This window comes from Silurus meridionalis, chromosome 1 (assembly GCF_014805685.1).
Source record: "Silurus meridionalis isolate SWU-2019-XX chromosome 1, ASM1480568v1, whole genome shotgun sequence".
Classification (NCBI taxonomy): Eukaryota; Metazoa; Chordata; class Actinopteri; order Siluriformes; family Siluridae; genus Silurus; species Silurus meridionalis.
This window is the reverse complement of record NC_060884.1, coordinates 28,286,730-28,304,231: the sequence shown is the minus strand read 5'-3', so window position 1 is coordinate 28,304,231 and position 17,502 is coordinate 28,286,730. Positions and strand designations below refer to the sequence as shown.

At 37.7% G+C, this 17,502-nt stretch overlaps 1 protein-coding gene and 1 long non-coding RNA gene across 3 annotated transcripts in view; one reads left to right on the top strand and one right to left on the bottom strand.

Moving 5' to 3' along the window:
- Positions 1 to 9,093: 9,093 nt before the first annotated feature.
- On the bottom strand, positions 9,094 to 17,462 carry LOC124402389. Its single transcript, XR_006928718.1, has 3 exons — positions 17,328 to 17,462; positions 14,278 to 14,370; positions 9,094 to 9,270 (listed from the first exon to the last, which is right to left on the bottom strand). It is a non-coding gene; the product is annotated as an uncharacterized LOC124402389 (long non-coding RNA).
- The window catches only part of nos1apa (nitric oxide synthase 1 (neuronal) adaptor protein a), a 134,401-nt gene continuing 133,260 nt past the window's right edge, over positions 16,362 to 17,502 (top strand). Inside the window, exons 1-2 of one of the 2 annotated variants that reach the window (XM_046875098.1) lie at positions 16,362 to 17,139; positions 17,364 to 17,435. In XM_046875098.1, coding sequence (XP_046731054.1) covers positions 17,035 to 17,139; positions 17,364 to 17,435 — 177 coding nt within the window. In that variant the 5' untranslated portion in view covers positions 16,362 to 17,034. The remainder of the gene's footprint in view (positions 17,140 to 17,363; positions 17,436 to 17,502) is intronic. The other variant, XM_046875183.1, reaches the window with a different exon arrangement.

Sequence of the window (17,502 nt, the reverse complement as noted above, 5' to 3'; positions counted from 1 at the left end):
TTTTGTGGGTTTATATCTGTCCTCCCACAGTGGAGTGATGCGGTTGCAGGGAGAAGAGATGGAGAAGGTGGAGGAGTTCAGGTACCTGGGGGTCAACAGTGCAAAGTAATGGAGAGAGTGTTAGAGAAGTGAAGAAAAGAGTGCAGGCAGGGTGGAGTGGGTGGAGAAGAGTGGCATGAGTGATTTGTGATAGAAGAGTATCTGCAAGAAAGAAAGGGAAAGTTTATAGGACTGTGGTGAGACCTGCGATGTTGTTTGGTTTAGAGACAGTGGCATTGACTAAAAGACAGGAGGTGGAGCTGGAGGTAGCAGAGCTGAAGATGTTGAGGTTTTTGGGAGTGACGAAGATGGACAGGATTAGAAATTGAGTTTATTAGAGGGACAGTGCATGTAGGATGTTTTGGTGACAAGGTGAGGAAGGAGAGATTGAGATGGTTTAGACATGTGCAGAGGAGGGACATGAGTTATATTGGTAGGAGAATGCTGAGGATGGAGCCATCAGGAAGGAGGAAAAGGGGAAGACCAAGGAGGAGGTTTATGGATGTGGTGAGGGAAGACATGCAGGTGGTTGGGGTGAAAGAGGCAGATGTAGAGGACAGAGGGGTATGGAAACGGATGATCCGCTGTGGCGACCCCTAATGAGAGAAGCTAAAAGAAGAAGAAGAAGAAGAAGAATGTCTGTCCGCCCACACTGCAGGGGAAGCCATCATCATATTGGGCTGCTGTGTGCTAAAGAGTGGCAGTTCCTGGGAGAGAAAAAAATATATATATATAAAAGAAAATGTCAGGCTCTAATTTTCTGGTGTTACTGTTGCTCTGTTCTCACTGTGGTAAAAATAAAACTTGTGTGTTGATTATATAGTAGAATACATAGTTACTAAATATTGGGAGTTTATATAAATATCTGCATACTTGTTAATGCCACTGCTGGATATAATGTAAGTGATGTGATATACGTTTTAGCTTGTTTCTGCTTTGTTCTGGGAGTTCTTTCTTTTTTGTTTGTGTGTAAATAAGGTGGGGAAGTTTGTTTTGGGATCAGAGAATGAAGGAGTGAATGGGGAGTGGTAGCTTAGTGGCTAAGGTGTTGGGTTGCTTATTGGCAGGTTGAGGGTTGCTGTATCATGGCTAAACCTGCGTTCTGACCTCAGGGTTCAAACAAAGAGAAGAATTTCACTGTACTGTAATGAATATTTGAAAATAAAGACTTTTCAATGACTTCATGTTTCTTAGGTGTATTATTTAAATGGCAGTAAACTTTAAAAAAAAATCTTTCAATAGCTTATAATAGTTTTAAAAACACCCAAAAGAGGTGGATTATTGTGTCACTTAATGTCAAATTGGATAAACACTGGTGTATTCATTCATTAGAAATAAAAGAAACCTGCTTTTTAGTTTTTACATGTACTTTACATCACAGTAAAATTATTTCTTCACATATCCCAGGAATGTTAGGCAGCACAGGGTCAGTGATGATACAGTGCACCTGGAGCAGGTTAAGAACCTTCCTCAAGTGCTCCAAGAGTGACAGATTGGCAATACTGGGCCTTGAACCCCCGAACTTTCAATCAGTACACCAGAGCCTTAAGCACTGATCTACTTGCTATAATACAAACTGGCACAGTCTGAGCAAACAATTTCGCCCAAACATCTTTGCAGTTTCTGTGAACTCTCTTCTTGCATGTATGTCTGCTTATTGATTTATTCATTGGGGGTCACAGGTTGAGCAGTTTGAACGGCCTTCGTGCTAGGAAACATCTTCCGTCTGACGTCTTTCCTCACTACAGGCGGGGGAAACAAATCATGAATAGGAAGAAATGTTGGTACGGTTGGATAGTTACTGCTTACATACAAATAGTCAAGTCATAATAAAAGGTATGAAGGCAAGCTCAAATTCAAAGGTTTTCATAAGTGTGAGTGTGTTTTTATGTATTTATTTTAAAATCCAAGATTACTTGCAAGCAGTCAGAATCTTATCAAAGGCTTTTCAAGGACTTGGCTGTCAATGCACCCACTCACTGACCCAGAAGCAGGTGCAAAACCTTGTAATGAAAATGCAGGATTGGCAAAAGAACAGGAAGTAAATATTGTACATGCATTAAGTGTGAACCCAGAACAGCTCCAGATGTCACACTTCATCATGCACTACATGGCCTAAAGTATGCGGTTGCCTGATTAGCGTAAAAGGTTCGTGTGGTGCACCGCAAGGTGTTTAAAAATAAATAAATAAAAGAGAGAATGTGGTGTGGACACATGCTGTGTATTCAGAAAGTATTCAAACTCTTTTATTCTTTAAAAAGTACTCATTATTATCAGAAAGTATGATTTTCTATCACAATATTTTGCAGCTTTATTTTAAAACATCTTTTTTTTAAAAATGAGAATTGTGAAAAATGTGATAATTTTGTAAATACATCGATCAGGCATAACATTATGACATTATAACATTACCACTGGTGAAGTGAATAACACTGATTATCTTTTCATCATGGCACCTGTTACTGGGTAGGAATATATTAGACAACAAGTGAACATTTTGTCTTTAAAGTTGATGTGATCAAAGCAGGAAAAACTGTGTAAGGATTTGACGAGGGCCAAATTGTGATGTCTAGACGACAGTCAGAGCATCTCCAAAACTACAGCTCTTTTGGGATGTTTCTGGTCTGCAGGGGTCAGAATCTGTCAAAAGTGGTTGAAGGAAGGAACAGTGGTAAACCGGCGACAGGGTCGTGAGCGGCCGAGGCTCAATGGTGCATGTGTGGAGCGAAGGCTGGTCCGTGTGGTCCGATCCAACAGCCAAGCAACTGTAGCTCAAACTGCTGAAAAAGTTCATGCTGTTAATGTTCGACTGGTCAGAACTGTTTGGGCAGATAAAGGGGGACCAACACAATATTAGGCAGGTGGTCATAATGTTATGTCTGATCTGTGTATATTCTAAAAGGGAAAAAAAGAGATATCACACTGACCTTAGTATTCAGAGCCTTTGTTATGACACTTGAAATTTAGTTGTTGTGCATTTTATTTCTCTGGATTGTCTTTGGGATGTTTTTCCACTTTTTTCTTCACTTAATTGCATAAAAATTCTCATATATATATATATATATATATATATATATATATATATATATATATATATATATATATATAAGATTGTTCCCGAGTTACGACGGTTCGACTTACGATTTTTCGATCTTACAATGACGATAGAGATACGACAAAATTGTAATACGACAATACGTTGGACGTGCAGCTGGGATAGGCGTATCTCTCTCTCTTGCTAGCGGTCGACAGAGTAAAGTTGTCTCGTGTGTATTTCTTTCTGTTTCAAACGGTTTCAAACAGCAATTTTAGTTATAAAAGCATGTCTTAAAAGCGCCCAAGTATGTCTCCCTAAAATAGTGAAAAAAAAGAAGAGGAAAACTATAAGTTTGGGGCAGAAAATAAAAATATTATAAATCAGCATGAAGCAGGAAAGACTGTCACAGTCATAGCACCATCTTCGACCTACAATATTTTTGACTTATGGTGGGGTCATCGTAGCGTATGTCCATTATAAGATAGATAGATAGATAGATAGATAGATAGATAGATAGATAGATAGATAGATAGATAGATAGATAGATAGACAGACAGACAGACAGACAGACAGACAGACAGACAGACAGACAGACAGACAGACAGACAGACAGACAGACAGACAGATAGATAGATAGATAGATAGATAGATAGATAGATAGATAGATAGATAGATAGATAGATAGAAGTTGGAATTACATATAAGAGCAAAACCCAAACCATGTGGTCAAAGGAGTTCGGAGGCAAAAATCGTTACTGGACTTAAATTGGTTTTGGTCTTCCTAATGAATTGTCTTCAACAATCCCTAAAGAATTTCTTTGAACACATTTCCAGAAGTACCAAAAACAACTCTTGTTCATAAAATCTACACATGCGAAGTGTCGACTATCTGTTGCAATCTCTAGGAATGTTAGTTTGCTTGAATGCTTTCGTTACTAATTGAAAACGTGAAGAGATGTTAAAACAGTGACTAAACCCAAACAAACAATACAAAAACCAACTCGTTCTAATGCTAACAGAACGCTCCGTTTCAACACTTAAGACACTAAGCAGACTCAAATTACATTTTTACATGCTGAAAGGACGCCACTGCTTTGTGTCACCGTGAGTTTGTTCTGTCGAGTGCGTAAACACAATTCGCTTCAACAGCAGAAACATTATCAGGAGAGGATAAAGTCTTTGATTGCATAAAATTCGCTTGTCTCGGGGACTCGAATACTCGCTTATTCTCCATACTCCTTTAATGATACACCTTATTAGCTTGCCATAGTTTAGTGTTATAAACATTAGCTACAGTACATTAGCGGATGCTTGTTAATCTAGTTAAATGGGCTTCGGTGTAAATAAATAGTGAGGCTGAGCAACACAGTGGAGTTTTGACCTGTCTGGATAGACTGGTGAAGGAATAGGTTCCTCTAAATTACAGATTATAGCTGTGAAAATACATATAGGGCAGTCTACATGAGTATAATTGTTTTATTGTAGTATGGAGAACAGCAGAAACGCCATTGTTTCTTTTGACCCTTTGTGGAATCAGTGACAGTCTCTTAATATATTCATTCTCTCTCTCTCTCTCTCTCTCTCTCTCTCTCTCTCTCTCTCACTCTCTCTCTTTCTTACTCTCTCTTTCTCTCTCTTGGGCTGAGAAATGAGGGATGGATACAGAGTGGAGCCATAGTCCCTGACGGTAAAGAAAAATTGGAGGAATGAGACCACAGGTCAGTGTTCAGTACATATGATTGAGTACACACGTAGACACTGGGACATGACCTATAGAGATTACGCCATCACCCGATAGCAGTCCAGTTTAGTGCTTAATTTCATCGCTGGTAATTTGCAAAGGAGGAAAGTAACGAAGCACAAATACTTCGTTACTGTACTTAAGTAGATTTTTCTGGTATCAGTACTTTATTTCATTTTTTGGACTACTTTTTACTTTCACTCAACACATTTCTTTACACAAATATCTGTATTTTCTACTGTTTACATTTTTACAACAGGCTCATTACTTTGGTTTTAATCTATTTGGTGGCATGATCAAAATTTTTCTTCTCGTTGCACACCGTTTCCAGCCCATCAACCTGTTTCTTGTCATTGCGTGGCTTCTTCAATCTACCACTGGTGTATTATTTCCTGGCTATCAATGTATTCAGTACTTTAACGTTTACCAGTCTTTTAAAACATAAGTATCTGTATTTCTACTTGAGTGAAGGATGTGTATACTTTTGCCATCTCTAATCCTCTGTGATGTAACTGATATAAAGTCATTGTGCATCTTTTGATCGGCGATGTCCTCATTATCCGTCTAGTCCTGGTGTGGCCCTTGCAATTCATGAGACACTGTGGGAAAGTACAGTATATAGTGATTTTGTGGTTGGGGGGGTTTCTGTTTGCTGGGATCTGGGCATTGTTTGGGTTTGAGTGACACCTTGTGGTGAAGCAGACAAATGCAAATCCTTTTTTCATAAAACATGCAAACTAATATATACAACTACATACAAGCAGAATTTACATGTGAAACTTCGGCTGAAAAATCTGAATATTTATTCAGAATTATATACTTTGTATAGTGTGTACCACAACACAACAATGTCATGGCATTTTTATTATAAAAACTCTAAACCCGAGGTGAACAAAGCAAGAAAGGCAGTAGCTACAGGCCTACAGGCAATGTTTACATCTAAGTTATGTAAAATACCTTAGCTAATTTGAAATAAATAGTTAGTTATTCTGCTATATTGTAGTCATTCAATAATAGATTTATCTCTAATTATCATATTTTACCTCAGAAAATCTCTCCTTGAAACAAAGTTTTCTATTTACGTTCCTTTTACTATTGTGTTTGCATTGAAGTACTGTTCCAAAGATTATGCTAAAACATTTTTTGATTGCCATGAAGTCTTTCATCACATCCTTAAGAGATTGTTTTAGCCAGTAAAGTTTAACACGTTTGGGATATTCTGTAATGTTTTGTAAAGCAGTTTGTTGTAATTGGGGTAAAGCATGGTGGTGTTAGTATGATAAAGAGGAATGGTTTTCATCAACAGGGCAAATTAGTTTTAGAAATAAACAGAGGACATTTCAATAAATCATCTTTTGCAGATTTCAATTCAAGAGACTTCAGATTGGTCAAAAGTTTTACTTTCAGAAAGACATTGACAAGACATAATAAACGAGAATAGATAAAAATATCTGGATCCAGATTTACAACACTGAAGGAAATTTATTCTCGCAAAAAGACTTGCAAGAGTAAGTGCCACCCAAGATGTTCACAGCTTTTGGCCTAGAGACATGAATACTTAGGACCAATAAATATAAGATATTTCTTATTTAAATAAGCATTTTGTCATAATAATAAATAAAAGATTGTACCTTCATTTGTTTGTTAAGACATTTTTTAAACCAAGTACTAAAATTCACAATTGCATTCATTCCATACCAAGTTGTAAGACTTGTGGGCACAGTAAATTATAGCCAAATGCCAAAATGTGCATACACTTGCAAGACAAAGAAGAAAATATAAATTGTGACAGCACTATTAATGTGTTGCTTCTTTAAAATTGCTTTATACAAGTTCAAGTTTAATTTTTAGACTGAAATAACATTAAAAAGATTAAAAAAATAAATGAATAAAAGTATTTCATAGATAAGTAGATAGATAGATAGATAGATAGATAGATAGATAGATAGATAGATAGATAGATAGATAGATAGATAGATAGATAGATAGATAGATAGATAGATAGATGATAGATAGATAGTCAAAATGATAGATAGATAGATAGATAGATAGATAGATAGATAGATAGATAGACAGACAGACAGACAGACAGACAGACAGACAGACAGACAGACAGACAGACAGATAGATAGATAGACAGATAGATAGATAGATAGTCAAAATGATAGATAGATAGATAGATAGATAGATAGATAGATAGATAGATAGATAGATAGACAGACAGACAGACAGACAGACAGACAGACAGACAGACAGACAGACAGACAGATAGATAGATAGATAGATAGATAGATAGATAGATAGATGATCAAAATGATAGATAGATAGACAGACAGACAGACAGACAGACAGACAGACAGACAGACAGACAGACAGACAGATAGATAGATAGATAGATAGATAGATAGATAGATAGATAGATAGATAGATAGATAGATAGATAGATAGATAGATAGAACTTTGTCATTGCATCTGCAGCCAAAAGAACAAGAAGTATGCAGTCTAAGTATGTCATTCTCGACACTGCCCTCATGTGGTTAGAGGGCACTTTGCATAAACTCAAATGCACATTACTATCCATTAACCATTGAAGTGTTTGGAACACATGCACGTCATTAAAGTTTGAGCGTATTATAGAATGCTGGTTTCCTAAAAAATATATAAAGATATCGAGAGAGCTTGATGTGTTTAAGCACACCGGTGAAACATGACTGATTATTCAGTGCTGTTCTTAAGCTCACTTTTTGGCCCTTTGGAATGTTTAGCACGCTACTGAAAAAAATAGCAGCCATTTTGATTTTGTGGTGAATGAATTGACTGGAGGAGGCTGTTTGTCATGTTGTGTGTGGGTGGGTGTATATAGAGTTTTTGCTCCTACTTCCTTGTACATATGGCAAAGAAAGGAAGTACATTGTTGATGTGAAACATTTATTCAGTCACTGAAACCATTTCGATGTCGAACAGATCTGTGGTTTGTCGAATATGTCGGCATCTGCACATTGTGAATGTCTGTGTTTGTGCTACTGCAGGCCTTTGAATCTATGTCCATTTTTCACAGGGGCATTTTACACATCTGATACATGACTGCCCCTTTGTGGCTATTGATTGAATTACATAATCTCTAGTAGTAGGTTTGTTGGGAGATGAGTCATTATTGACCTAATGTTAAGTCAATACACCTGGCAGGATGTTCCTGTCTGGTGTTTGTTTCTCATGATCTTACTGTGATCAGATCTTTTCAGGGTGAAGTGCTAGAAGGAAATATTGGACTATTTTGACCTTCAATGATGCACAATACACAACATAAATCACACTTTATCATTATTTTTAAGTCAGATCCTATAGGCTTAGATCATCTGAACTGGAGCTCATGAGCAGGATTTAAACTCCAAAGGGAATTTTAGCTTGACCTACTGGCCTGCATTCTCCTTGCAGGGTAACAACACAGCTACAGCCCAAGCCAGATGAAACCCTCTGTAGGTTTAGTGAAAGAAACTTCCATTTCAGAGGATATTGGCATGTTGGCACATACAATTCAATTCAAAAGCAGTGTATGAGTGTAGACTTGTCTAAACTCTCTATTCTTCATAAACCAAATACTAACTATACTATATAAACTATATAAACAACTTCCCTACGGATCAATATTTGGGTTCTAACACACATATTCTATTAATGTCAGCAAATAATCAGTTTTGCTAATGGAGAAAGAAAGAATGCATTAGTGAATGAATATAACAAGAGCATCAGAAACAGAATCAACAATAATAACAAGAATGGTCTTATTATTATTCATGACTAATAATAATTATAGAAATGAGAAAATTAATAATGATGAATAAAATAATTCAATCAATGAACATAAAGACAGTTTTAGAACATTATATATACTGTGTGTGTGTGTGTGTGTGTGTGTGTGTGTGTGTGTGTGTGTGTGTGTGTGTGTGTGTGTGTATAAATAGATAGATATATGTATATATGTATAAATATGTGTGTGTGTGTGTGTGTGTGTGTATAAATAGATAGATATATGTATATATGTATAAATGTGTGTGTGTGTGTATACAGTGTATATATATATATATATATATATATATATATATATATATATATATATATATATATATATAGTAAACAAACAGTAAAATAAGTCACAGTTACTCCACATATAAATAAAGTTATAAATATTGATTAATAGTCAAATTAATTATTAGTGAGAAACATTTATGTATACAAACTTAAACCACGTGAGACTTTAATTTCTTACACTCTTTATTTGTGTTGTAAGAGGAAGTGAAATTATGGCTGTTGGTGTTCATGTGGTAACGTTGTTTGTACAGAAGCTCATAACTTCACCATGGTGACATGATGCATGGATGGACTGGATATCTGTCAAAGTGCTCAGACAGTGATGAGTTATTGGTAAGCATTTGATCTCCTCCTGTTCTTCTCTCTGGAGACGTAATATGGTAATGCATTATTTAAGTAAAGGGGAATATTTCATTTTTCTGCCTTAATAGTTAGATTTGATATAGTTATAATGATGCTAAATATTTTCCCTTAAGGCAACTCTAATTATTTATTTTCATTTAATATTGCAACAAATAATGAGAAGACCATGTTTATTTCAATGTTTTTATGCTCACATCCACTACATTATTGTAATTAGAATAATATGGAGAAAAGCGTTGCCCACTGGGCACAACCACACATCACATACCACTGAAATGTACTAATGCTGTACTATATTTCAGTTGATGTGTTATAAAGAAATATTAAATGTAGACAAAAATATTGGGTTCCTTCCCAAACTGTTATCATTGAAGCCAAGTTTAAAGAACACAATTGTATAGGTTGTGTTTAGATGTGGTAGCATGAAATTTTCCTTTTGCTTGAACTATAAGACCCAAACCTGTTACTGCATAATAATGCCCGTGTCAGCTCCATGAAGATATACTTTACATGGGTTGGAGTAGAAGATCTTGAGTGGCCTGCTATAGAGTTTTGACCTCAACCCTATTAAAAAACCAGTTGGGATCAGTTGGAACGCTGAATGGACCCAAGGACCCATCACCCTACACCAGTACTTGATTTAAAGGTGACTAAATGAGCACAAATCTACATACCCAGACTTCAAAATCTAGTGCAGTATCTTGCCTGATGACTGGAGGTTATTATATCAGCAAATGGGGACTAAATGTGGAGTAAGATGTTCCAAAATTACATACAAATCTTATTGTCAGGTGTCCACAAACCTTGTGGTTGTTTTTTTTTTAAATAGACTAATTTGAATAAAAATGCATATTACAATATTATTCTTGTTAACTGTCAGTTTTCTTTTTTAAGATTAAAACCCATGATCTTGGATTCCAGATTATGGTCACATGGTCATATGTTAAAGAGCATTTTCTCAAGGTGTAGATATTGAAAAAACCTTCTCTACAAGTTTTTCTTCACAAGCCTCTTGTCAGGCGGAAGAACGTGCCGGAAACTGAAGTGCAACACAACGAAGGTTTTAATGACATGCAAAAAGCAAAGGAACGGTAACTAAACGGAACACCTAGGTTCAGCTAAACCTGGTGAATACTATGAACAGCGAGTTCGTAGAACTTGAAAAGTCCAGCAAACAAAAGTAATCCAACACGAGGCAGGGTATCTGTGGCTTGGGTAGTCCGACTTGGTTCTCCAGCCTAAACTGTAAAACGGACGGTGAGCTAGTTGGAGAAAGGAGGTTATATAGGGTGGAGGCTGATGAGTGCCAGGTGCAGGTGGTTAGTAGGATGGAGAGCTACTTGGAGTAATAGGTGGGTTTGGTGAAGGTGTGGCTGGTGGATCCCTGACACCTCTTCACTTTGACTTTAAATATATAAAAGTATTTATATGTATTTAAATATCAAAAGCTTGATTTGCATAAATACATTTACATTTTTGTAATACATTTTTATTATGTTGCTATACAGGTAGTCCTCGACTTACGACCACGATTGGGACCGACAGACCGGTCGTAACACGATTTGGTCATAAGTAGAGTAGGCTATATGTACAGTACTGTGAAATCATGGCGGAAGCTGGTACGCACTGTCGTACGCCGCTGCTAGCGATTGTGGTCGAATGGTCAGTTGCATAGGTCGTAAGTCGACGACTACCTGTATTTTGTCCAATATTATAAAAAAAAACATATTAATTAGGAGACTTTTGGAAAACCAACTTGTTTACTGTTAACCATTTCGATGTTGAGGTCAGTCTGGGACAATGATATGGCTTGGAGGCAAAAAGAAATCGTGTTTCAGCCTGAAAATGTTTACTAGGCAACCCAAAGGAATTACACAAAACCGGATCAGCACTGCTGTTTTTTTATAAACACTGTGGAAAAAAATTCTTTTAAAATCAGCAGCTGAAGGGTCCAACACACTGCCATGGAATTATTCAATGTTTTTATAATTTAATTTATTATGAGAATACTGAATATTTTTTATAGATGCACTTAATGATGAAGTAAATGTAAATAGGATGATTCTGGGCAGTTAATTATTTAAATTTAACACATTCTGATCATCTCATAAGGTTCCATTCTGAATGTAGAAGATTCTGTGCCAAGAGTTTTATTTCTTTTTTAAATCATAAGTCAACCCTGATAAGTGTTCAGTAGTGACATTATCTTCTAATATGAGAACATTCTAAGGTAAAAGTATTAGCACCTCTAAAAATTGCCATCATACCCCATTATTTTTATACTTTAACTGTCAGGCTGAAGGACTCGTGCAATGTGCCAGTGAACTCTATTGTGGATTAACCACAATGTGGAATTGCTGGGGCAAAACTTTGGGTTTAAAGCTCTTGTTTGTCTTTTCCATGGCAGAATGGTTGAAATCTTCTTCTTCTTCTTCTTTCGGCTGCTCCCATTAGGGGTCCCCACAGCGGATCATCCGTCTCCACCCCCCCCATCCTCCACATCTGCCTCTGTCTCCTCAACTACCTGCATGTCTTCCCTCACCACATCCATTACCCTTCTCCTTGGTCTTCCTCTTTTCCTCCTACCTGGAGGCTCCTCAGCATTCTCCTACCGATATACACCATGTCCCTCCTCTGCACATGTCCAAACCATCTCAATATTACCTCCCTCACCTTGCCTCCAAAATGTCCTACATGCACTACATGCGCTGTCCCTCTAATAAACTCAATTTCTAATCCTGTCGTCACTCCCAACAAAAACCTCAACATCTTCAGCTCTGCTACCTCCAGCTCCACCTCCTTTCTTTTACTCAGTGCCACTGTCTCTAAACCATACAACATCGCAGGTCTCACCACAGCCCTATAAACGTTCCCTTTCACTCTTGCAGATACTCTTCTATCACAAATCACTCCTGCTATCACTCTTCTTCACCCACTCCACCCTGCCTGCACTCTTTTCTTCATGGCAGAATGGTTGAAATGATGTGCTTAAATCTTTACACTAAATATAAAAGTGTTTTGTTTTTTTACTCTTGCTATTAAACATATCTCAATGCATGAATCATATGTTGCATCAAAATTCTGCTTGGTTTGCACAAAAGCATGTGAGAAAAACAATTTACGTGCGAATTGAAATAAAAGGTCATGAATCATTATTGCTTGCTAATGAGGTAATTTGTGCGTGTTTCTTTTTTTGTGACTTTTATTTATTCATTGGTTTCGAATCACTAATATTTCTGTCAAATGTTTTGGAGCATGGAGTGTCTTTTATTTGACCTTGGATGTGTTAAATGTGATTCATTGGTTCAATTATTGAGCATAGTTCTCTCAAGGATACATCTTTTCTACCTTTGTGTGTCTTTTACCTAGAAACATGCGGGCAAAGAACAAAATTTTCGATTTCCACCGAAATCTAACTGTGGTCCATTTATGCACCTTGAATTATTTTGAAAAGTGAGGAATGAATATTAGAGTTTAGTTCTATAAGCCAATCTGATAACATGCAGGCTGAAGTCTAACATCCTGATTAAATGTGGCTGTCTTTATTTTGCTAACAAGTGCACATTGACACGCTGAATGAAATAGCTATAGTTCTGTAAGTTGATGGACATCAAAGCTCACTGAAAGGATCAAATCGTCATCCCTGCTGTTATAATAACTTCCACTCTTCTGGGAAGATGTTCTACTAGATTTGTGCTCATTTAGCCACAAGGTCAGAAGTAAAGACAGGTACTGGTGTAAGGTAAGTTGAGGAGGCCCGGGGTCGCAGTCAGCATTCCAATTCATCCTAAAGGAGTTCGGTAGGGTTTAGATCAAAGCTCAAGGTCAGAGATCAAGATCTTCCTCTCTAATCCATTTACACCATATCTTCACGGAGCTCCCAATGCGCACATTGTCATGCAGGAACATGTTTTGATCTCCTAGTTCAAGTGAAGGGAAAGTCTAATGCTAAATGCATCCTATATAATTGTGATTCCAGAATTGTTGTAATGCTCTGGGGAAGGACCACATGCTCCAGGGACATAAACAGACATTTTTGAGGGGTCAGGAGTTCAAGTGGAAAAATATGTATTACATTTCTTGTCTAACCAAAACGTTAAATGATACTAACACAACTCTGACTTACCAATTTATATTCATTCCGTCACACACACCCAATAGTGTCATGTTGTTCATTTTTTTTAAAAGATGCCTACAAAATAATCAGTTTACATCGCGGCCATGGTACACATTCCATTTACACATCAAGATGTTCGTTTTATGACCCTCGTCTGTTTGCTACTGTAGATTTTTGCTAAATTAACCAAAACAACAAACTGCATATTTAATATAAGATTTCAAGGGAAAAGACTCTTTAACTAAAGTCATTAACTAATAAATAGGAAAGTTCTGTGGTGATATGCTTTAGTTGTTTTGTTTATCTTATTCATTTGCAATGCCTTGTGTCAAATGTATGCAAATTAGCGCATCTTAATTATGCCTGATTTGCATATCAGTGTGCAACAGTAATTTTACTGTATTCGGCTTTCCATTAAGTTAGCCTGTATGCCCATGATATATTGGTTTGGAAAAACTTAAGCTAACTTATTACATGTTATCTCATGTGTCATGGATGTTAGCAGGACAAATTAATTATATTTGTCTTTTGGATAATTAGCTGTAAATTTGAGGCACAGGTAGCTTAGTCTTTTGTTTATCAACACTCATTTACATTTTACATTTACATTTGCGGCATTTACAGACGCTCTTATCCAGAGCGACGTACAAAAAGTGCTTTGAGTCTCTAGTAATGAATAAATCTACACTGGTACGCCAGATTACAAACTTAATATAAATATAACTCTTAAATTCTTCAAACTTGGAAAGTGCTAATTTAAGTGTTTCAGGAAGAGGTAGGTCTTCAGTCATCGCTTGAAGATAGTCAGGGACTCGGCTGTACGGACATCTAGGGGAAGTTCATTCCACCACCTCGGTGCCAGAACAGAGAAGAGCCTTGAAGTGTACTTACCTCTCATTCTGAGAGAAGGTGGTACCAGTCGAGCAGTGCTGGAGCATCTCAGACAGCGACAGACCACTCACCTCCACACCAAGACAAACACAACTGAAAAGGGAGGGAGGCCTTTTACTTCTACTAGTAATGAACATTCTACCGAAATGAACATAACAAGATCATAAAATAACAGCGTGATTACAAAAGTGCACTGAAGTCTCTATCAATAAATATATTGTAATGCTGGTTCATTAGGATACAGACTAATAATAACATCTGCCTAAGGGAGAGAAAATAACACTGACGTACCGAGATCATTCAAAGCAATGAGATCTCTAGAAATTAGTCGATAAATCATAAGGCAATAAGTTCACACACACACAACTTATCTGGAAATAAGAAGTGAAGTCAAACCAACATCCTGAAATAGCATATTACTTTTAAATAATAGCTTCTAACAGATAGATAATACAGCAAAATAACGATACGCTCTCCTGATTAAATATTAATGTCATATTTATTAAGACGATGCATTAAAATGTTGACATTATCATAAAATAACGGATCGTAAATCAAATTATTAGATTAGATTCAACTTTAGTCATCGCACGTGGTTACAGTACAAGGTGACGAAACCAGAAGAGCTTTAGTAGCAGTGTAAAATATTGTACAGGTTTGTAAGGCTATGATATATGTAATAAACAATGATAAATAAATGCAGAATATGATATTAATAATATTAATAAACAGTACATGGAAAGGGGACTATATACAATAAGTACAATGGTTATGGATAGTGCAAATTAGGAGATATTGTATTTAGTGTTTATTAAAATGTTATATACAGTAAATATGTGCAAAATTATATGGAAAGTGCAAAAAAGGAGGCTATTATATACAGGATGTATTGTTTCCTATACATTACAGCTATAATAATAATTTTAACATGGTTCCTTCACTGCTTTTCTCAACACACAATAACCAGTTTAAACAAAAGCAGGGTTTTTTCCTGCTCCCTTGAGATGAGTTGAAGCTGTGTTCCAATGGCAGCAGGTGGGATTCCCCAAACCTAATGATGCTTACCCAGAGTGAGAGAGGGAGAGAGAGCGAGAGAGAGAGAGAGAGAGAGAGAGAGAGAGAGATGGATGTATGCATGCTCCACATATATATTGAGTGTGTAAATGAGGTGTGTGTATTTATGTGAAAGAATGAACGTGAGAAAAAGAGAGAGAGGCAGTGAGTGTGTGTATGCATGTGTCTGTGTGTGTGATAGAGAGAGATCCTAAAAATGTTTGAAAGAAAGATAGAGACACAGTGAGAGTCTGAGTGTAAGAAAGAGAGATACAGTGTGGGGAGAGAGTGCAGGTGTGTGTGTGTGTGTGTGTGATAGAGAGAGAGCTTGTGTGTGTGTGTGTGTGTGTGTGTGTGTGTGAGTGTGAGAAAGAGAGAGGCAAAAGTGAGCTTGTGTGTGTGTGAGAGAGAGATCGAGAGAGAGAGTGAGCTTGTACGTGTGTGTGTGTGTGTGTGTGTGAGTGCAAGAGAGTGGAATGGATGCATGAACGCACATATTGAGTGTGTGTGTGTGTGTGTGTGTGTGTAAGTGAGAGAGAAAGAGAGAGAAAGAGAGAGAGTGGGATGGATGGATAAATGCATGAACGCACGTGTGTGTGTGTGTGTGTGTGTGTGTGTGTGTGTGTGAGAGAGAGAGAGAGAGAGAGAGTGAGCTTGTACGTGTGTGTGTGTGTGTGTGTGTGTGTGTGTGTGTGTGAGTGCGAGAGTGGAATGGATGCATGAACGCACATATTGAGTGTGTGTGTGTGTGTGTAAGTGACAGAGAAATAGAGAGAGAGAGAGAGAGAGAGAGAGAGAGAGAGAGAGAGAGAGAAAGAGTGGGATGGATGGATAAATGCATGAACGCACGTGTGTGTGTGTGAGAGAGAGAGAGAGAGAGAGAGAGAGAGAGAGAGAGAGAGAGAGACGGCGTGAGAGCCTGAGAATTTTGAAAGAAAGATAGAGAGCAGTGAGAGTCTGTGTGTTAAAGAGAGATAGAGGGAGTATGCGCGTGTGTGGGTGAGAGAGAGAGAGAGAGAGAGAGAGAGAGAGAGAGAGAACGTGAGCTTGTATGCGTACTTAAAAGAGATAAATAGTGTGAGAGTCTGTGTGTGTTTGTGCGCGAGAAAAAGAGCTGCAATGTAAAAAAAAAAAAAAAAGATGCACGGATCGAGCGCGTGAAAGAAAGAAAAAGAGACCGAGAGATACCGAGAGTGTGTGTATGAGGGAAACGTGTGTGTGCGCGGAAAAGAGATCCCGAGAGAGGGAGTGCGTGTGCACTGACTGAGTGAGTGAGAGAGAGAGAAATAGAGATAGAGAGGGGGAATAAGTCAGCTCGCGCGGGCGCGCGCGCGCTACACAGAGAAAGAGAAACATTGGCGTGCTATGGCGCTCGGAATGCGCGAGCTCCGCGTTGTCGGCACCGCGCTCGCGCCAGGTTCTTCACGAGCACGACCGCGGAAAGCGTTCAAACCGGAAATAAGCGACAGCCGCCGGTGAGACACTGGAGAAAAAAAAAAACAACAAAAAAATATACAAAGGGAAACGGTGGAGTTCCGGAGAAGGAAAACAGAGACAAGGGGAGGAAACTGGATATAAAGTTGCCGTGACTGTTTAAAGAAACCAGGACCGAGCTAAACCGAGCGTCCCCGTCCTTATCACTGGACTTTCCTCTGATTTATTTTGCTTTATTTTTTAATAATATTATCACTTAAAGGCGCAAACATGCCCGCAAAAACGAAGTATAATCTAGTAGACGACGGACACGACCTGAGAATTCCTCTACACAACGAGGAGGCTTTCCAACACGGCATTAATTTCGAGGCGAAGGTGAGCTGCTTCCAAAAAACACCTACAAGAAAACTTCTTTTCCTGCACTTCATGAAGTCAAGACTAATAGCTTTTGGGTTTAAAGGAGAAAAAAAAAGCATAGTGATACTAAGCAGCTTGTTTACCAACAACGAATTAAACAAACATGTGCAACAAAGTTACATTGAAACATTGTGTTGATTGTTTACATCCTGTTGTTCTTGTTGTTGTGGTGTCTTTGGCAGTATATTGGAAGTCTGGATGTCGCTCGACCCAACAGCCGTGTGGAAATAGTAGCTGCCATGAGAAGGATTCGGGTAAGTTTCCATCCTGGTCGAGTCATTTCCTGTTCCTGTGAATCTGTTGGAGGTACAGCCATGCTTG